This window comes from Apis mellifera, linkage group LG15 (genome assembly GCF_003254395.2).
Source record: "Apis mellifera strain DH4 linkage group LG15, Amel_HAv3.1, whole genome shotgun sequence".
NCBI lineage: Eukaryota > Metazoa > Arthropoda > Insecta > Hymenoptera > Apidae > Apis > Apis mellifera.
This window is the reverse complement of record NC_037652.1, coordinates 6,738,660-6,761,064: the sequence shown is the minus strand read 5'-3', so window position 1 is coordinate 6,761,064 and position 22,405 is coordinate 6,738,660. Positions and strand designations below refer to the sequence as shown.

Sequence of the window (22,405 nt, the reverse complement as noted above, 5' to 3'; positions counted from 1 at the left end):
TCTAGACAAATTCCTGGATAAACTCCTCGATATCGATATCAACGGATCCCCAAACGTGAATACGTGTATATCACGTGTATCGATAAAGCTTGGACTTGGAGGAAACAAAGTTTCAAGTAGTTCGTGAAACAAGCGAGAACGGAATGGAACCGTTTAAACCTTAAATTGAACAAATAGGAGCGATACAAGCGTTGCGAGTAAAAACGAGTGTTGCACTCTCGGAAACGAAGCCAGTCGGAACAATATCAATCCGCTGTATCATCGCATACGCTGTATCGAAAACGTTCGTCCGAATCTAAACACCATCGCGATCCTTGTTTGCCTGGACATGTGTATTTCAACGCCTGGGAAACACCTACATGAATGAAGAGAGAGAGAGAGAGAGAGGGGAGGTTTAAGGTTTAAAATGAGGGAATTCGTTGAGGTGGAAAGTGCAAGCGGAATTAAATCGCGAGGGCAAACGTTGGAAGGCGGCTGGGGAAGGAAATATCAAAGGGAGGAGACGGATTAAACGGAGCGTGATCGACGAGAGAAAAAGGTATCGAACGGTATTATTCCGCGGCAATCAGCTCGAACAGCACGATATAAGGTATCTTATCCACGATTCGACGAAGACGTTCTCGACAAAGCGATTCCTCTTCCTTTCCTCGCTGGAGGAACGTGGCGATTGTGAGCAAGAGAGAGAGAGATGGTATATATACGTTTCGCGGAACAATCGCGCAATTCCTAATTGTTTTCTCCTTCGAACAATGTTCGAACTTCGTCCTTTCAATTCTCATTGTATATATATAAGGTATGTATAAGATGGAGGGAAATTTATCCAAGGTAGAATCTCTTTGTTCGTTCACGATTCGATATCGTAACGTTTTAACGCCAAAATTTTAATGGAAGTTGCAATTACCTAATAATTAAGTGGAACACGTACGTGTTTCGTAACATTGAGCGTCTACCTTGGAGGATTAAAATAGAACTTACACCATTTGTAGGTGTATGTGTATTCCCTATGTGTATCCCTTACACTATAATACGGTATACGTATATATCATATATGTATGTTACGTATATGAATATCGTTGTACCCGCAGTATGTATACAGGGAGTGTACCGTTTAGCTTGGGATATCTCGCAGGTTTTTCATAATATTAAAAAATGTTTCGGATAAAAGTTGAATAGTTTCGAGAGAAAGTATGGCACGATGTAATTGTTTTTTTCATAGGAACACGCGTAGAGACTGTACTATGATCAAATTGGTTCTTTTTTAGATAGAAGTACGTGTTTCTTGATGCATCGATGGATACAGCATGTTATTCTCTATAAAAAAATATTAGTAATTTGTAGGAAAAAATTATTAGTTTAAGGGATATTCAATTATCTCTTGCATTAATAATTTTTTGAGATACGCGACTAATATTTTCTTATGGGAAATAGCGAGCTGAATCGATTAATGGATCAAAAAATATGGATTCAATTTAAAAAAGAAAATGTTGATCTTCACAGCTTCTTTATACGTGTAGTTATAAAAAAACTGATAACGTCGGGATTCGCCTCTCTCGAAATTATTCAATTTTTATTCTGAAACATATTTTTAATATCTTTAAAAATAAACGAGATATTCCAGATAGAATTAAACGGTCCACCACTGTATATTACTGAATCCCTTAGAATTAAGAAAAATGGCATAAAAAATGTTTAATACAATAAAAAAATGGAATTCTAACAAGGTAAGTAAGGGAACGGTAAGTATCGAACGGTAAGTATAGGTAAGTATGTAAATTTGCCATATTTTTCAAAAATTTCAGAAATTCCAGGAATTTAACGTCATTTCAAGGAATTGGCAAAATTCTTGGAAAAATTTCTCGAACGACCTCCTGTCAACTTATGTTCTCCTAATACAAAATCGAATTTTTGGCCAAAAATTTTATCCTCAAACATTTCTCGAACTACCTCCTATGAACTTCTCGTCTCCTAATACAAAATCGAAATTTCGGCCAAAAATATTATTCACTCAAACATTTCTCGAACCACCTCCTCTCAACTTATGTTCTCCTAATATAAAATCGAATTCTCGGCCAAAAATTTCGTTCATTCAAAAATTTCTCGATCGACCTCCTGTCAACTTATGTTCTCCTAATACAAAATCGAATTTTCGGCCAAAATTTCATTCCTTCAAAAATTTCTCGAACGACCTTCTGCCAACTTATGTTTTCCTAATACAAAATCGAATTTTCGGTCAAAAATTTCGTTCATTCAAACATTTCTCGAACCACTTCCTGTCAACTTATGTTCTCCTAATACAAAGTCGAAATTTCGGCCAAAAATTTTGTTCATTCAAAAGTTTCCTGATTTACCTCCTATTAACTTATGTTCTCCTAATACAAAGTCCAATTTTCGGCCAAAAATTTTGTTCGTTCAAAAGCTTCTTGATTTACTTCCTATCAACTTATGTTCTCCTAACACAAAGTCGAATTTTCGGTCAAAAATTTCGTTCATTCAAAAATTTCTCGATCGACCTCCTGTCAACTTATGTTCTCCTAATACAAAGTCCAATTTTCGGCCAAAAATTTTGTTCATTCAAAAGTTTCTTGATTTATCTCCTATCAACTTATGTTCTCCTAATACAAAGTCGAAATTTCGGCCAAAAATTTTATTCACTCAAACATTTCTCGAACCACCTCCTATCAACTTATGTTCTCCTAATACAAAGTTGAAATTTCGGCCAAAAATTTTATTCACTCAAACATTTCTCGAACCACCTCCTATCAACTTATGTTCTCCTAATACAAAGTCCAAATTTCGGACAAAAATTCTATTCCTGGACAAATTTCTCGAACCTCCTCCTCTCAACTTATGTTCTCTTAATACAAAGTCTAAATTTCGGCCAAAAATTTTATTCATTCAAAAATTTCTCGATCGAGCCTCTATCAATTTATGTTCTCCTAATACAAAGTCGAAATTTCGATCAAAAATTTCATTCATTCAAACATTTCTCGAACCACCTCCTATCAACTTATGTTCTCCTAATATGAAATCAAATCTTCGGCCAAAAATTTTATTCATTCGAAAATTTCTCCATCGACCTCCTTTCAACTTATGTTCTCCTAATACAAAGTCGAAATTTCGGCCAAAAATTTTATTCATTCAAAAATTTCTGGATCAACCTCCTATCAATTTATGTTCTCCTAATACAAAATCAAATTTTCGATCAAAAATTTCATTCATTCAAAAATTTCCCGATCGACCTCCTATCAACTTATGTTCTCCTAATACAAAGTCGAATTTTCGATCAAAAATTTCGTTCATTCAAAAATTTCTCGATCGAACTTCTATCAATTTATTTTCTCCTAATACAAAGTCGAAATTTCGATCAAAAATTTCATTCATTCAAACATTTCTCGAACCACCTCCTATCAACTTATGTTCTCCTAATACAAAATCGAATTTTTGGCCAAAAATTTCATTCATTTAAAAATTTCTGGATCAACCTCCTATCAATTTATGTTCTCCTAATACAAAGTCGAAATTTTGACCAAAAGTTTCAATTTCGAAAATTCTAGGAATTTGACGTCATTTCCAGGAATTGGCAAAATTCTTGAAAAAATTTCTCGATCGACCTCCTGTCAAGTTATGTTCTCCTAATACAAAGTCGAAATTTCGGCCAAAAATTTCAATTTCAAGAATTTCGAAAATTCTAGGAATTTGACGTCATTTCCAGGAATTGGCAAAATTCTTGAAAAAATTTCCGGATCAACCTTCTATCAACTTATGTTCTCCTAATACAAAGTCGAATTTTTAGCCAAAATTTCTATTCCTTGGTCCACTGAAAAATTCTGGGAAAAATTCCTCGAAAGACCTCCTATCAACTTATATTCTCCTAATACAAAGTCGAATTTTTAGCCAAAATTTCTATTCTTTGGTCCACCACAAAACTCCAAAGAGAAATTCCTAGAAAGACCTCCTATCAACTTATATTCTCCTAATACAAAGTCGAATTTTCGGCCAAAATTTCTATTCCTTGGTCCACTGAAAAATTCTGGGAAAAATTCCTCGAACGACCTCCTATCAACTTATATTCTCCTAATACAAAATCCAATTTTCGGCCAAAATTTCTATTCCTTGGTCCACTGAAAAATTCTGGGAAAAATTCCTCGAAAGACCTCCTATCAATTTATATTCTCCTAATACAAAGTCGAATTTTCGGCCAAAATTTCTATTCCTTGGTCCATTGAAAAATTCTGGGAAAAATTCCTCGAAAGACCTCCTATCAACTTATATTCTCCTAATAAAAAGTCGAATTTTTAGCCAAAATTTCTATTCTTTGGTCCACCACAAAACTCCAAAGAAAAATTCCTCGAAAGACCTCCTATCAACTTATATTCTCCTAATACAAAGTCGAATTTTCGGCCAAAATTTCTATTCCTTGGTCCACTGAAAAATTCTGGGAAAAATTCCTCGAACGACCTCCTATCAACTTATATTCTCCTAATACAAAATCCAATTTTCGGCCAAAATTTCTATTCCTTGGTCCACTGAAAAATTCTGGGAAAAATTCCTCGAAAGACCTCCTATCAATTTATATTCTCCTAATACAAAGTCGAATTTTCGGCCAAAATTTCTATTCCTTGGTCCACTGAAAAATTCTGGGAAAAATTCCTCAAAAGACCTCCTATCAACTTATATTCTCCTATTACAAAGTCGAATTTTTAGCCAAAATTTCTATTCTTTGGTCCACCACAAAACTCCAAAGAAAAATTCCTCGAAAGACCTCCTATCAACTTATATTCTCCTAATACAAAGTCGAATTTTTAGCCAAAATTTCTATTCTTTGGTCCACCACAAAACTCCAAAGAAAAATTCCTCGAAAGACCTCCTATCAACTTATATTCTCCTAATACAAAGTCGAATTTTCGGCCAAAATTTCTATTCCTTGGTCCACTGAAAAATTCTGGGAAAAATTCCTCGAACGACCTCCTATCAACTTATATTCTCCTAATACAAAATCGAATTTTCGGCCAAAATTTCTATTCCGTGGTCCACTGAGAAATTCTGGGAAAAATTCCTCGAACGACCTCCTATCAACTTATATTCTCCTAATACAAAGTCGAATTTTTAGCCAAAATTTCTATTCTTTGGTCCACCACAAAACTCCAAAGAGAAATTCCTCGAAAGACCTCCTATCAACTTATATTCTCCTAATACAAAGTCGAATTTTTAGCCAAAATTTCTATTCTTTGGTCCACCACAAAACTCCAAAGAAAAATTCCTCGAAAGACCTCCTATCAACTTATATTCTCCTAATACAAAGTCGAATTTTCGGCCAAAATTTCTATTCCTTGGTCCACTGAAAAATTCTGGGAAAAATTCCTCGAAAGACCTCCTATCAACTTATATTCTCCTAATAGAAAGTCGAATTTTCGGCCAAAATTTCTATTCCTTGGTCCACTGAGAAATTCTGGGAAAAATTCCTCGAAAGACCTCCTATCAACTTATGTTCTCCTAATACAAAGTCGAAATTTCGGCCAAAAGTTTCAATTTCAAGAATTTCGAAAATTCTAGGAATTTGACGTCATTTCCAAGAATTTTGAAAATTCTAAGAATTTGACGTTACTTCCAAAAAGTCTCGAAATTCCAGGAAATTTTTCAAACTTTTGAACGAATTTAGAATTAATTTAAATTACTTACCTTCTATACTTACCTTCTATACTTACCTTTTATACTTACCTTTTTCAGCGCCATTTTTGTAGAAAAAACATTTTTTCAACATTTTACTTAAGACTAATTATGAAATTTGAATGTACTTACCTGTTTTATACTTACCTTTTGTACTCTGCTCTTTGGGCGCTCATATTTTCATAAACTAAAAAAAAGAAATACAAATATGTATAAAAAATAATTATAAATACATTATACAAATATATATAAAATATATAAGTATATAAATTAAATGAATTATATGAGATTACCTACCAATTCGAATAATTCGTTCCAACTAATCCTCGAGCCGAAGAATCTTGTAGAACTGTACCGAAGATCGTTGTGATTCACGTAGAGCGCATAGAACCCGATCGCTAATCGCTGCCATGTTATTCTTTACCTTAAACAAAACCCTTGCGTTAAAATAAACACGTGCGAAAAGAATTCAATATAACTTATCTCCATCACTTTATCCCTATCTTATATCTATCCCTATCTAATTGATATTTTGTCCCGTACTTTTAACCCGGTTACGCGTCTCCGCGTTTAAAAACATCCTTCCTCAATAGACCTATTAAATTGTGCCCGTGAAATAATAGTCGGATCTTAGACTTGTGTATAACACAGTTAACTTCGAATCAACGGAATCGCGGAGATAAACGGAGTCGAAGGGAATCGTGGAAACTCGTCGACCCTTTCGATGAAGCGTCCAACTTCTCCATTAGCGACGTCATTGTTCCCCGACAAATCTCGCGCTTCCGCCAACACGCTACTAGCGACAGGAAACGATGAATCTCGAGCGGCGAAGGAGAGGAAAGGAGAGCCGAGGGTGATCGTGTCCTAACCTTGCTCCACGCTGCGATGTGTCCACAACGATGAAAATATATAGACGCATATCGGATATGTTGTTTGCCTTTCTTATCGAGCAAAGTGGAAGTTTTTTGAAAAAATAGTCGAAGACGTTCGACCATCTTAATTTCGCGAACAGCTCTGTCCGGAAGAACGTCACGTTCGACCTCGTTCCGACGAGGTATCCTCGCGATCACGTAGCAGAGGTTGCCTGCCGGCAGGCAGGCAAAGCGTGCATTTCGTTGAACGACGAAACGCGATCGTGTCGAGAATACGGCCAACAATCTTTCGACCGTAACGGACATCAACGAATTTCTGGTTTCGCTAATTGAATCTCTCGCTTCGACTCGAATGGGATCAAATTTCTTCAAATTTTTTCTTTTCTTTTCACTTGAAAAGAACGTTCCGAACTTTTCCTCCTCTTCTTCACACTTCCTTCCCAAGGAGACGTAGGCAAATGGATACGAAAATTGGATACGAAATTTTAGAGTAGAATAAAAAAGCTTTCTCAAAAGTTTTACCAATCCTTGGTCGAGTATTTTTAATCGAGAAAGCATGAAAACGAAAAAAAGGTACGCGGTTCACATCTTCGATCGTTTCACAAAGAAACTCCAACTCTATCATTTAGAAAAGAATCTGAATAGCGAAGAAAGGAGGAAAATTAACTCTAACCAAAGATCTTTCACTTGTAATCGAACGAACAAATTCTTCTTTTCGCTCTATTTAATTAATACAAGGGAGAGAGCAAAGGGGATGCCTCGAGGTGGCCCACCTCGCTCTAACGAGGCTACCGTTCTTTCCTCCAAAGAGATCTCTTCTTCTCTCAATCTCCCTCTCTCTCTCTCTCTCTCTCTCTCTCTGTCTCTCTCTCTCTCTCTCTCTCTCTCTTGGTTGGAATTACGCGACGCGGAGGTTCCCCGGCTGGAAACGAATAGCTGCTCCTCGGCGAAGCTCACTCTCGTGCCGCAGCTCTCCGCCACGGCACGGTGGAATAAATTTCTGGAATTCGTTAATTGTAGTGTCTGTAGTCTGGAAAGTAGTCGGTTGCCAAGTGGAATCGTCCCGGCTGCATTGTCGGACAGAGAAAGAGAGAGAGAGAGAGAGAAGGAAGCGTCTTCCTCTTGTTTCTTCGCCCGATTCGTCAATTCGAGCCTCGAAATTCGAAGTTAAAAAGCGAATGAAAGCTTTGAAGGAGAGGAAAGATTGTTGACCTCCTCCTTGGAGAGGGGTTGCGTTTTAAATGGCCGCCCCTCCTTCGACATCGGATCCCCGGCAACACACTTCTCCGATTCGAGGCCAAATTGCTCGCTGTCGAGTTTTAAGAAGGGCAAATATTTCTCGTCGCGAGCGAGCTTGTTTGTCGATCGCGATATCCCTTTTTCCCTCGACCTTCCCCTTTTTATTTTATCCTACCTCCCCTCTTCTGCGCGACGATTTTTCAACGACGGTGTCGCATGGATGTGTCGCAACCTCCTTTCCTCCCGGAGGATAGAATTCCTGCGGCGTCAAGTTGGCGACGGACCTACTCTGAAACGCGATAGCCGCCTCTCATCCGGCTTCCCGCCGTCCCGGATATCCTTGCGCATCGCGCAATCTTTTGAAATCCGCAACGACAAATTTGCAACGAAGATTTACGCAGGTATGCTTTAGTATACTCTGTGTGTGCGACGATCACTTGTTCTCGAATTAAACTCTCTCTCTTTCTACGTTTTTTCTTTTTTATCCGAATTTAAGGCGAAATTTCGACGTCTCTCTTTTAACTCGAGTCGAGGGTGAAGAGTTCGAATCATTGTTCAAAAGGATAACAGATCAACCTAATAATAGCTATTTTATAATATAAAATTATCACATCGAAAGCAATTATTACATAAAAATGACAAAAATATTCGATTCATTCTCTTTACTAGTTCAAATGAATTTAATAAAAATTTAATATTTATAAAAGTTTTTAAAAACAATATATTTATAATATAAAAACAATTAAAACATAGTTTATAAATAATACTTAAATAAAATATTTAATAAAAAAGAAATATTAATAAATAAAGCTTCTAACTTTAACTTTAGATTTATTTAAAAATCTATATTTCTCTTTTTATTATTATTTATATAGTTTAAAAAAAAACATTATATTTTCAATATAAAAACAATTAAATTTAATTTATAAATAAAACACAAAAACAACTTTATAAAAAATAAATAATTTTATTATATAATAAGCTAAATAAAGCTAACAGGTTCATACCCTGTCGATAAATTAATAATTTTTATATAATTTTTCTACAATCTAATCTATATTCTTAAATTTATTTTAGTGTTTAAGCACATAAAATTTTGAATTTTATAGTATTAATTAAATTAATAAATTCACGTGTAAAAGAAAAAAAAAATTCGAACCGAGGAAAATAAAACCTCAAAATCTTGGAACGTGATCTTCCACCACGTGCGCGATTCGGTTTCCATCGCAAAAATTCCCCCAAACTTCTGGTCGTTCGATCGAGGAGGGGACCGTTTCGAATCGTTGGCCGAGCAAACGAAAAACACGGCCGCCTGATTCCGTATGGACGAACGTGTGATGGGGCGTTTAAGCCGCGTCGGATTAAGGGGCGACGATCGAAAAGCTTCCCCCGCGAAAGAAACACAAGTAATATCGAGGGAGAGGGAAGCCGAGTCCATCGCCTCTGGGATAAACTTGTCGTTTGTTGTTGGAAAATCACGGGGATCGCGAAAGAGGGGAAGGAAGAGGCGCCGAGACGTCTCGACGCCGGTTTACCGCTGCTTTATCGGCGTCTTCTCGCTTCTCTCTCGTCACCGACCTTCTCCTCTCCCGTATATATTTCTCTATCGATCGTATTTCCGTGGTGGCCAGTTACGAGCCACTTTGCTAGAACCGTTTCCTAGCCAGACGCCAGATAAGCGACGCCGATGGACCCCCGCGTAGGAGGAATTTTTCTGAATTTTTCTCGCTCTCGTGGAGAACGTCGTTGGAGAATTGGAAGGATAATAGGTGTATTTCACTTACAAGGTCGATGTGAATCGATGTTGTAAATTTGTGAGTAAGAAGAAGGGTCAGGTTCAAGGTTTAATTGTATCAGCGAAAAACAAGTTCCAACTGTGAGAGTTACTGTAAACACGTTACATTCTTGCGAAAATGTGTGTGAGCCGTTATTTTCCGCCGCATCGACAAATCTGAAGGATATAGCCGCCATTTGGTTAAGGAATCTTGGAATCCTCCTCTTCGAGAAGGAGGTTGGGTTGTTTATGGGATGTTTGCTCGTGTTATGGAAACTAGGAGGGGGAAATGTTTCGCCGGTTCGCAAATGGAATACTGCGTATAAGATGGCGCGATCCGTCTAACAATTCCATTTCCTTGGCGCCAAACCGTACGCCATTAACACGTTCTAGGAGGGAATAGAACTTCCGTGATAATCGGAGAACGAAGTGATTTAAATCCGAGTGAATATCTCGTGATTCATTCTTCTTAATTTCGGTTCCATCGATCATCTTCATCTTTGTTCTTCCTTCCTGTTCGATCCTCTCCTTCCGATATATTTATAAAAATTTATAGAGATATAGAGAATGTAATAAGAATCTCTCTTTGCTTTTAAAAATATTTCTTCATGGATATACGAGCAAACAGTCTCGTGAAAGAGATGAAGGATTTGATTGCTCGTTTCAAATACGATCTAAAAGTTCTACAAATAAAATTATACAACACGGTTTATCGACAGCGATACTTCCTCCTCGTTGATGATCCATAAAAGTTAAAATTTTAATTCTCTCTCTCTCTCTCTCATCTCATCGATCCACCTTTTGAATCGCGATTCGACGAAATAAATTCAAGAAGAATATACGAGAATTGGAAAAAAATTTCACGATAGCAGTATATATCGTGGACGCCCTTAGAAGGTGCTCATCTGGAAAGGTGCAAGGCCGCCCGAAAGTGGTCCAAGTATCAACCCGGTGACCCAGAGCCTTCCGTTAAATTATAGAGCGCGCTGACGCGGCGGTTTTCGCGCCGATAAGCATCGCCTCGTTACCAGCCATGCGCGTTCCCTCATCCTCGCACACCGCCTCACGCCGCCTCCCCTCCGTGTACGTTACGTGGCCCACGCGCGAGATTAAAATACCTGCGCCAACGAGGGCTCGAAATCGAGGACGACGACATCGAAAGTTGACGCGGCCCTCCCACGAGATCCGTATTTCATTTTCGAGAGGGGAGCGGATGGAGGAGGGAAGGGGAAAATGAAAAGAGGGGGAGGACGATCCAAGGGTAATATTTCAAGCATAGGGGATCCCCCTCGATGACGATTAGTCGAATGATGGCATATCTTTCGAAAGATGTTTTCAGACTGAAAACGACCAACTGAATTTCTTCGAATTTTTGCATCACGAGTGAAAATGTGATTGAAATGTTTTGGAATATGGAAAATGTATAAGTTTAGATCTTATTGGATTTACAATATATGTTTATTGTTTATCACTGATTTATTAATAGCAGTAATTTAAACTTTGGAACTCTAACATATAATAATTCTTGGTTATCAGTGACATGATCCATCAGCAGGAAATATGAAAAATATAAGTTTAAATCCTACTGTTCTATATCAGTGAGCTATAGAAAATGGAACTCTAAAACAAATAATGGTAATTCTTGGCTACGTAATCCATCAGCAGGTGCAAATATGAAAATTTTTAAAGTTTAAATTCTACTGGACTTATAATATTATTTATTGTCATATATAGCACTGATCTATATCAATGAGCTATAGAAAATGGAACTCTAAAACAAGTAATGGTAACTCTTGGCCACGTGATTCATCAGCAAGTACAAATATGAAAAATAGTTTAAATTCTACTGGACTTATAATATTATTTATTGCCATATATAGCACTGTTCTATACCAATGAGCTATAGAAAATGGAACTCTAAAACAAATAATGGTAACTCTTGGTCACGTGATCCATTAGCAGGTGCAAATATGAAAAATTTTAAAGTTTAAATTCTACTGGACTTATAATATTATTGCCATATGTAGCACTGATCTATACCAGTGAGCTATAGAAAATAGAACTCTAAAATAAATAATGGTAACTCTTGGTCACGTGATCCATCAGCAGGTGCAAATATGAAAAAATATAAGTTTAGTTCCTATTAAATTTATAATATTATTTATCGTCACACTGATCTAATAGCGACGATTTAAGATTTTCTAGAATAGAATTCTAAAATAGACTCCAACATTCATCATTCGGGTGTAAACTCCATTGTTTGCATTGAATTGGAAGCAAAGGGATGAAACGTTACTAATACATATTGCTCTGCCGGGAGAACAAATCTAGGGATCTATCAATCTAGGGATTATGAAACTGCGTAAGAACTACTAAGCGAAAACTTGAAATTTTCCCATTACGTGGAAGGGAACAGCACTGAGACATACGTAGTAGTTAAATGCTGCATCGCATGCGATCCCTACAAGCCAAGGCAATAAAGATTTCTATTTGCAAAGCGACGAGTTCGAATGAAGATGTTGGAAGGAAAGAAGTACGAGTCATGACATTTATTTCCATATCGAGTCCACATCGAGTCGCCCGAAGGAAAAATCCCGTTGCTCCGTTATTTCCAAGCTTCCGCCTTCTTCGAAATTATTCGAGAATCGTTCCTTTGGTTCCAGGCAACGAAAGTGTCTTACTCTCCCCCCCTTACTTGTCCAAATCGGGATGTTTTTCCACCCGTGGATGCTCGACTCGAGATACAGTTTCGATTTCTTCTATCTATCGCCTCGTTCTCTCTAATAAACCTAAATTTAGGAGGGGGGATTCTCGCGAGTTTCCAAGTGCGCCATTTCGATCCTTCGTATATACACGCGGAGGGATCGAATCGGATCTGGTTGTAAAGAAGGATCTCACGAGCCGAGGGAACCTTCGTGTAACGATTATTACGTCGAAATGCGGTGGAACTCCTAAAAAGAGATTTTACCACGCGTGAATATATAAAGGCGAGAAGATCATCGTTTCTTGCGTGTCTTAAAGGGGACCATGTTTTTCACGAATCGTAAAAATGTAAAAACATTGTAACGTATAATTTTCTTATTATTGCGCGACAAATATTTATCGACTTTTTACGTCACGTAAAAAATTTATCGAAAGTGTTGTCGTTTCTGTTTATTATCGCGCGTTACACCGAGTCCGTTTCAAAAGAATTTGCAACATTTACGATTACAATATTTATCGTTAAAAAATTATTATCCGTTCTTTTTTTTTCAATGAAAAGTGTTTCACAGTGAATCATTTCGATTGCAGGGCGTTCGATTACCGAGCAGGGCGTTGATCGGCGAGCAGCAAGATGGCAGCTTTCGTGGCGAAGCAGATGGTCGGCAACAAGCTGAACGCGGTTAAAGGTGAGTGTTTCCTCAGAAATGGGGTTTCAGATCATTGCTCCTGTAGGTGGTGTTCCTGAAAATTTTCCTTCCCGCAATTTTCACGAGCAATTACCAATTACAGCCCATCGAGTTTTCGCGGAAAGATCGCTTTTCAACCGCTTTTCCAAAGCGGTTCTCGAGCCGATCCGATAAAAGGCGGAACAGAGAAGAAGCGATCGAGTATCGATTGCTATTGCTGCGTAACGGGGCCGAATGCAATTACAGTCCGCAGACTGACAGCCAATTTACTAATTTACGTGGCGCGGAAATCGTTGATCTCCGTTTAACGCGACCAAGAAACCGAATTAATCAAGACCCGCTCGATTCGAAAGCGATAGATCGCCGCTACGTTTCGTCGTCGGTGTAGTGAATCAAGCTTTTCCTTTCTTTTTTTCTTTCAAATTTTCGTCGAAAAAAAACTGTCCGGTAATTTTAAACGAGAGAAACTGCCAAAATTTCATCACTCCTTCTCGAAATTCGAAGTGATTGAAACTCGAAGAGAAGAAGTTTATTCGTTCCCTTTATTGCTTCGAATAATAACTTTTCAAATTCAAAACTGGTGTATTTCATTCGGATAATGAAAAACTACGACTCTTGGGATGATATTCCCTTTGTTTCCTCGTGTTATACACTGGATTGCAATTTCGATTCCAAATATGAATTCACTTGCCGCGAAATAAAAAGTCAAAGTTTGAAGGAATCCAGAAAAAAATTCATATACATGACTTTTTTTAATTTTTAATTTCAATCTAAATTAATAAAATAATATTCTTATACTTACATTCTAACAAATCAACATAACGAATTAATAAATAAATTCCAGTTAACCAACCAAAGTTGATGAATGAACTAACAATGAAACAGATGTTGGAGCTATTAATAATAAAAGAATTATTATAAATTCATTCATTTTATAAAAACTTAAATTCCATCTTCCATAATATCTTATTAAACCTATAATTAATAATAAACCAATATCACCATAAATATAACTTATTTAAAATAATACTATTCCTGAAATAAATGATTTTATTTTTATATAATAAATTACACACACATATATATACGAAGTTCCATCCAGAAATGATGAATGCTCGAAAGATGAACAGGGAGGTCGATCGTATAGCCATCCGATGGCGATCACGACGATATTATCCCGAACGGGAGGCCTCGAAACTTTTCCTCGATATATAAAGCGCCAGATATCGAACATATACTTGGGCAGCGATCGTGACGAATTAATGGCGCGAACGTGAGACTGAGTGGGCGGGGAGGTTCATCGTGTCTTAATATATTTCTTCGGCGAGGGGAGGGGAGGCATCAGTCTCTCGGCGCGGTAATTTAACACACGAATTAAGATTGATCGCCACGTGCGGAACAGGAAGGAAGAAAGCATTAGATCAAATGACGAAGCACCCGTGAGCTCCCCGTGGACGAGAGAAAAAGGAAGAAATGCCGCTTGTCTTGCCTTGTTTCATTTTTCTTTCTTTCTTTCTTCCTTTTCTTTTTTTGCCGCATCCGATCCAAAGTTAAAACTCTCCTTCATCTTTCTCGAGGAGAGAACCGAAGCTCGCTTCGATTATATTCGCACAAATAGAAAATAGAAGCCAGTCGATCGATTTTAACAGCTTTCTATTCTCGATTATACGCGATAACGCAGTTAGAAGTTTGGGTCTCGGTGACGTTTCTCGAAGAGAGTTTTTCGCCACAGAGAGAGAGAGAGGAGATAGATAGCGCAGCTGCGGGTGAATGGCATCCCATACTTTCGTCCATACACGGGGCAGGGTGTATCGAATCGCGAGATTAAAGCGGACGACCACAGAGCGGACCAGGGGGGGATTGATTAAAGCATCGTCGAGGGCCATCCAAGGTTCTCTAAAACTCGGAGATGCGGCTTTTCACGTGTCGATCGATTACATGATTCGTGGGGAAATTGTGTTATCCAACACGATTGGATAATCGGCTCGCAACTAGCCACCGTTAACTGTCCAACTCGGAGTGGATGGTTAAATTAATTCGTTTCTAATCGAATAGTTCTTCTCAAGTTTTCCTACATCTCTCTTTAGAGACTCGAGAAACAATAACTTTTTACATGTATCTATGATTTATTCCAAATCTGTCCTCATCGATATCGTAGCAGACAAACGACGAACGAAGAACGGACGACGAAAATTGAAAAACGAAGCGACGAAAATTGAACGTCGATGAAAAATAATTCAAAGTGGATCGTCTATAATCTTTCTCTTACTTTGAATTCCTACTCTCCAAAGTAGTAAATCTTTGAACGAAGTTGGTTACGCAATTGGGGATGATCCTCGCGGAAAATAACAAATTCCACGGTTGCCCTTAATTTTCCGCGGATTTTCCGCTTTGGGCAGCTTGGAAAACGCCATTTGGCGAACGGGGCTCACTTAATCATTGTTATTCGAGTTTAGAATTACAAGTTGGCTAGTTAGAGCGGGAATTGAAGAGGAGGCAACCCGCCTAGGCCGGGAGTCGACGCGTCGCCGGCTGGCTTGTCGGCTTTGCTGCCAGCTTGAACGATGGCCCGCAATAAAACTTGTGTCATTAAGGGAAAGTTTCAGCCCGGCCGCGAGCCGAGAGGAGAAAGAGGAGGGGGAGGAGGAGGACGGCAACCGTATCGCGAGGAATCCGTAATGGGAAACCTTCGTCAACCGAACCTCGACCTCGAATCTTTCTTCGTGGCCGACCTTAACTCGCGATCGATCGATCAATCCAACTACAACTCTTCTTCTTCCCTCTCATCCTCCTTCATCTCTCAGATCTATCCTTTAGTCAATCGCAACAAGAATCTTATGTACGTACAACAGTGTGTTACTAGCTTTATTATTCCGCAACAAGGTTTTTAATGTCGCATTCAGTGTCTGATACTGCGAGTTCTTCGTTTGTTCCAGTTATAATAAGAATTTATTTTACGTTGCTATTAGTTTTATTCATTATTTTTAATATCATTTCTTTCTATTGTTAATTCGTTTCAGTCGCAAAATTCTTTCTATATTTGCAAACATTTCTCCATACGAATTATTATGAACTTTATTTTACATTATATTAGTTTTGTATATTATTTTTAATATCGAGGAATTTTTTAATATCATCCCTCGTTTGTTATTGTTATTCGTTTCTTTTTCAGTCGCAAAATGCTTTTTATATTATCTTGCAAACACTTCTCGATACGAATTCTTTTACATTTCCACGCATATTATGATCAATCGTAAGAACGTTCCAACTTTATTTCATGTTACTATTAGTTTTATATATTATTATTTTTATTTTATTTTTCTATTGTTAATTGTATCGTTATTTTTTTTTAATATCCTCGTTTCCTTCTCGATACGAATCCTTTCACATTTCCACGCGTGCATCCACCATCAATTGCAAAGACGTTTGAATATTACTTTACGAGGACTTTTTCCTTCAATACGCTCCTTATATGCTGCTTCTTTTACATCTCTTATTGTTAATTCGTTTCTTCTGTTATTCGTGCTTATTCATACAATGTCGAACATTTCCTACATTATTTTCCAAAGATCTTTTGTAACGTCGTCGTCGTCTTCCTTCTCGAATTTTTTTTACGTCTTCTTTTCATATTTCTTTTTACTGTTCACACGTGCAACGCCAATTGCAAAATTTCTCGTATATTATTTTTTACGAAATCATTTCTAAAAAAACCAGCTCTTTTATTCCTCTCCTAGAATCCTCATTCTCGTTGTATCATCGAAGCATTCAAAAAAAAAAAAAAAAGAAAAAGTTTACATGAAAAACATTCGGGGAGGATCGATTCTTTCGAATCCTGGAATAATCGCTTCCCTCGCCAATTATCACGGTTTGTCCATCGCGATGTAGACCAATCGAGAGAGAGAGAAGGGAGGTCGGAAGTTCCAAGTGGCGGAAACCCTCGGCGGTTTGTTCGGGGGTGGGGCGGGGGTTTAACGGGAAATGCGGTGGGAAACTTTCGTCAAGCTTCAAAGAGTGGACGAATCGAATGGCAATTAGTTTTGCTATGACCTGAATATAGAGAGAATGGAGAATGAAACGAGCGTGTATGTATACGTGTGAAAGAAACGATGGATAGAGAAGAGACGTTGTAAAAAAGGGATGATCGGATATCATCGAAAACGACGAGAGAGAGAGAGACAGGTGATGACGTTGCAAGAAATATATGGAAAGAAAAGAGAGAGGGATGTGGTAAGAGATAGGTGAGAGAGATTAGAGGCGAGTGTATCGATAGGAAAGGAGAAAAGAAAGAAAGGAAAAGGGAAAAAAGATTCGGTAAGGAAAGAATGACAAGCGATACGAGGATTGAAGAGCAGGGTGGAGAGACACGAAGATTCACCGGTGACACGTATAAATACCTCGAGTTGGCCTCCTTTCACACCCCTCCCCTCCTCCTGGATACTGGAGCATCCAAACTGCAGTTTTTCCTCGGTCACTCGGTTAATTGAAATCCCGTGAATCGATCGACCGCGACCTACGCCACTGTGCGGTTCCACTGTTCCGAAGTCGACCGAATGGCTTTTGGTCTTCGACGACAGGGACGTGGCTTCTCTTCCATATATATATGTATATATGTATGTGTATATGTGTGTGTATATACATTCCTCCAAATGCATTTTTCCCACTGAATTGGCAAAGGTCGCGGGGGATAACTCTTTTTTTCCTCTTCTTATTTCAATTGTTTCTGCTTCGAACGTATCTCGGCGAATTGGAAATTCGAGTAGGTCTCTTATTAATTTATTAGATTATTAAAATTTTATGATCTTTCTGATTGTGAACAATTTGTCGCGCGATTTTTAATAAAAATTGCTTTGCTCGAATTGCTCGAATTTCCATAGAGACGTTTCTAATTTCTCGATCCACAAATTATTCATCGATCATTAAAATATGTATATCTTAAATTTTTATGTAGCTCTGTCTTGTTTCTCGTTTCTTGCTATTTTCGACAAAATGATAATAACTTTTAAAAGTACGATAAAATAATAATAATAATAATGTAAATGATAAATCGTTGAAATTCTACAATTTTCCCTCTTATATTTTTTTGCCCCGATAATCCATACTTTACGCGATAGAGGAAAGAAAACGATAGATGATACGATAGAAATTTGCGGGAATATCGCGCGTCGCTTCCTCCCTGGATATCCGTCGCCGGAAAATTTGACGTTTCTACTGGAAATCTCCCTATTTCACAGCGTTCCTTGTCTTCCCGGATCCGATTCGAGGCTCGAAGGAGGCGGGATAATCCTATTCGCGACGGATTTATTCGCGGTTCGGCGATACGATTCCACCCGGGATCCTCCTCCTCCTCCACCCTCCCGATATTCGAAACACCTATCGACTATTAACCGCAAATTATGCCGCTATCGAAACCCGATCAGCTGCATGCGTACATGCCATTCAAGAAATTGGAGAGATTGAATCCGATCCTATTCCGATTTAAAAGAATACGATGAAATAATTTCCAATATTTCGAATCTCTCCAAGAATGAAAAAAAAAAAAAAAATTCCAGATACGATATCTCTAAGATATAATCCTTATCTTTACACGCCATCTCTTCTTCGATTTCACTTGCAAATTAAACGATAAAATAAAATAAAATAATCTCGAACGAACAAAGGATAAAGAAAGAAAGACGTCGAAGATTTTTAAGAATTCTCGAAATAAATAAATCGGGAAATAATTATAATGGCGAATAAGAGAGAAATATGATCGCGGTTGAGGGATGGCACGTATGTATGGATGCATGCAAGATAATTATCCCCGGTATCATAAATCACGCAAATGGTATGCAAATGGCGGCGAATTGTTTCGCGCATAGTGGGTCCTCATTATCGATGATTCGTTCGCCATGTTAATGCTCCAACCACGCGCTTAAATTTTCCTAAATTATTACGCTCGTCTTATCCCTTATCGTCTCTGATACTCGGAATGGGGGATAGAAGCGGCAACGAATTTATCGAAAGCGTCGAGCGTGTTGGACGAGCTGTGAAGATTAAATAATATTTATGCTCACGGTGTACGACAATTCACGCGTGTGCTCGAGACAAGTTCGGCCCGGGGCTAATGGGGCTCAAAGGATTTGCGAGGGGATTAAACCGAGCGCCACGGCCAACTTTCTTTCTTTCCAAAAACCCGCGCTTATTTCCTCTTTCTTTCTTTCTTTCCTTCCACTGCAATCTGAAAAATTGAAAATTCTTCCAAAAGACCTTCGAAATTTTATCTTTTAGATCGATCGAATTGAAAATATTTTATGAATAATCATTTATTTATCTTTTAGTTGTAACATGTATGAGCGATATCTTTTGAATGATGAACGAGAAAAACTGCGATGCTCGTGAAGCAAATTTGTCGGAATTTTTGTTTCCGATATCTGGCCTCCAATTTTTAATTTCCAAACTTTTTTTAACAATCTCGAAGATCCCTAAAATCTCTAATTTTAACAATTTTCCAAATTTGTACGAAAAAAAAAAAAGCATTTAACATCAAAAAACTTCTTCTGGAAAACGGGGGCAGGTTTCGAAAGAAATAATTAATTAGCAGGGCGATAAATTAGATAATCGTCGCGTGTTCCATCTGGGCGAGCGCGATGTCCTTGCATCAATTATCTGGCCGTATCCGGTGGCGCATCTGGGCCGGGGGCAGAGGTTGAATATGGCGGATCCGTGCTGCGGTCGGAATTGGCCGGAGCCGTAGTTGCCGATGCTGGTCGACCGATGTGGTTCGGCTGGAGGGGGAGGGGAATGATCGCCTCCTCCCCTCGTTTAAACAAACTCCCGCATTCTACTCTATTTACGATGCGCCCTCCTTCCTCTCTCTCTTTTTTTCTTCAAGTTTCCACCCGCAGAAGAGCGGGGGACGAGAAACGAAGCGAATTCTCTCCTCTCTTTTCGTATTATTTTCGTTACAACCATTCCTTTCTCTCTATTTATTCTTTCGAGATATAGATAATCCAGAAGGGGTGAAAATTACGGGGATCCATCTATTCCGTATAAATGGGGATTGATTATTGATAAAGTTGGGAACGAACGGAAGCAATTCGCTCGATCCGAAGATGGGGAGGATCGAAAATTACTCGCGGCGGGGTAATTTTAATACACGGCGATCGATGCACGTTAAATCCCTTCTGAATAATTAATCGGACAAATTTAAAGTTATTATTATTAAATTATAACAACGATAGTTTATAATTTAATTATTATTTATTATTGATAGCGATAATTGATTCGACAAAGATTCGCGTATCAATTTCGGCGAAATTAAATTATTCCAGGCTAATCCCTCTGTTCGAAAATAAAGAAGCTATTTACGGCGAATTAACTTTCGAGTCGAAAAATCGAAAATGGTTTCGAATTATTCTTGTTTTTTCCACGGAACAAAGGTGGAACGAGGAACACGTGCACCGTGCACAAAGCCGTGGATCGTTTCGGAAAGTGCATCGATGTCACCGGCAGGGAGACAGCGACGTCGGTGATGGCTCGTTGAAATGCCTAGGCCGGCCCTCAAATAAATCACGAGGCGCATAATTAATTGGGACGATTGTTTGTCGCGTGGTATCGATGAACAGGCCGAAGCGCGTCGACACGCGCTTAACCTCCTCCAATATTCCATTCTCGATATACGATTCCTCCCCTCGCCAATCTATCTCTCCAGGAATAAATAATATTTAATAAAGATCGTTAAATGATAAATATTTTCGAAGCGATATTATCCATTTCGATCGATCTCCAGGGATAAAAATCCTCCCCCTCGATTTCCACGCGAGAGATCGTAAATTGCCACGAGCATCTATTTCATCCGCAAGAATAAAAGGATTTAGACTTCTAACTCCAGTAATCTCTTCCCCGGAGAGATCTTATTTGCATAGAAATAAAATTTTCATATCTGCAGGGAGGGATACAATCGTAATGCAAATTAAATTTTTGTAAAACGCGCTTTCAGACTTTCATTTCCTCTCTCGAATATACTTTTTTTCCTTAAATATATATTCACGAATTTTATATATATATCTGTAAAACAAAATTCCTTCTCCTTATTATCCTTATCCAAACATCATCGGGATAAGTTCAAAATCCCATCGTATGGGAAAAGTTTAAAAAGTTTAAGCAACTCTTCCCCGTAAAAATGTACAGGATATTCGAGGATGGAAGAATAGGAGAAGATAATTGCCACGATCCTTATCCCTCCCTTCATTCATCCATCCTCCCCTCTTCTTCTTCTTCGATCGTCCCATCGTATCGTCCACTCTATTTTTTCGCGGTAATCACGGCCGCGTCTCGTTTAATCACTCGAAAAATAAAAAAAAAATAGAAAAAAAAAAAACGGATGCCGATCCCTCGAAACCGAGACCAATTTGAAAATTAGTTTCGAGAGAGGCGGATGGCGTTTCGATGGGGCGTTTCGTGACGCGTGGAGAGGCGAACGATCCGCGGCGAGTTATTAAATTAACCCGGTGACGGGTGCGCAAAACGGTGCGGAATAATTAAACGTCAGTCACCGAGGGGTCGGTAAATCATCGGGCAAATATAAAACAAACGGAAGTCAAGTGGCTGGTAAACGCGTATACGCAAATCGACCGCGGGTTTCACCGCGATCCTGCGATCCTCTCTCCCCACACGTGCACGCGTGTACGTACGTATATGTATACACGTTTTCTCGTTCCGGACCGACTTCTGCTGATCTCGAAAAACACGAATATTTGTAACGATTTCTTCATTACGAAGCTTGGTCTTTTATTTCGTTTGGGGAAATGGAGGAAAAAATATTGGACGAGATAGTTTGAGATTACTTCTCCCTCCCTCTTTTATTTTTTTTCTTGTGCATGAAACAAAATACAATTTTTCAATTTTGGTCCAGATATGGAGTTGTTGGGAATAATGAGAGGATAGTTTGGGATTTTTGTTTTCCTCTCACTCGCTTCGTTCTTTCCCCCCTCGATGTTAAATATCGAGGAAACTATGAACTCTGATCGAGGATTCAATTCCAATATCGGCTATCCCCGATAAGTGTACAATCTCTTTTTCAATACAGCCATTCCAGTAAGTGGATATCACAGTCCCTTTTTATTTCACTTGCTGTCATTTTTCCTATATTCCGATATAAAGAGCTATATTCCAGATCTTTTTACAGACGCACGAAAATAGAATTTTTCAATACCATTCATTCCATAAGTGCGTATTTTTTCCCACCATCTTGCCCCTCCCTTTACTTTCTACCCCATTCCTTGCTCGTTCAATTAAAAGCATAAAGGAAATCCCGAACACTGGCGTCGTCTAGACTAGGCGGCCAGAATTAGAATTAAATTTCCATACTGTGTTCCATAAATGTGTAATTTCGATTTCTCGATCCAGAATTATTTTTTTCTCTCTCTCTCTCTCGCGCGTTGGAGACGCGGCAAGCGTTGGGAAAAATCGTGGACAAGGGGCGA

General features: G+C 38.4%; 1 protein-coding gene across 1 annotated transcript in view; it reads left to right on the top strand.

Annotated features, from left to right (window-relative positions):
• The window catches only part of LOC552844 (complexin), a 238,960-nt gene that overhangs the window by 80,900 nt on the left and 135,655 nt on the right, over positions 1–22,405 (top strand). The window contains exon 2 of the mRNA XM_625220.6: positions 12,844–12,941. Coding sequence (XP_625223.2) covers positions 12,887–12,941 — 55 coding nt within the window. The 5' untranslated portion in view covers positions 12,844–12,886. The remainder of the gene's footprint in view (positions 1–12,843; positions 12,942–22,405) is intronic.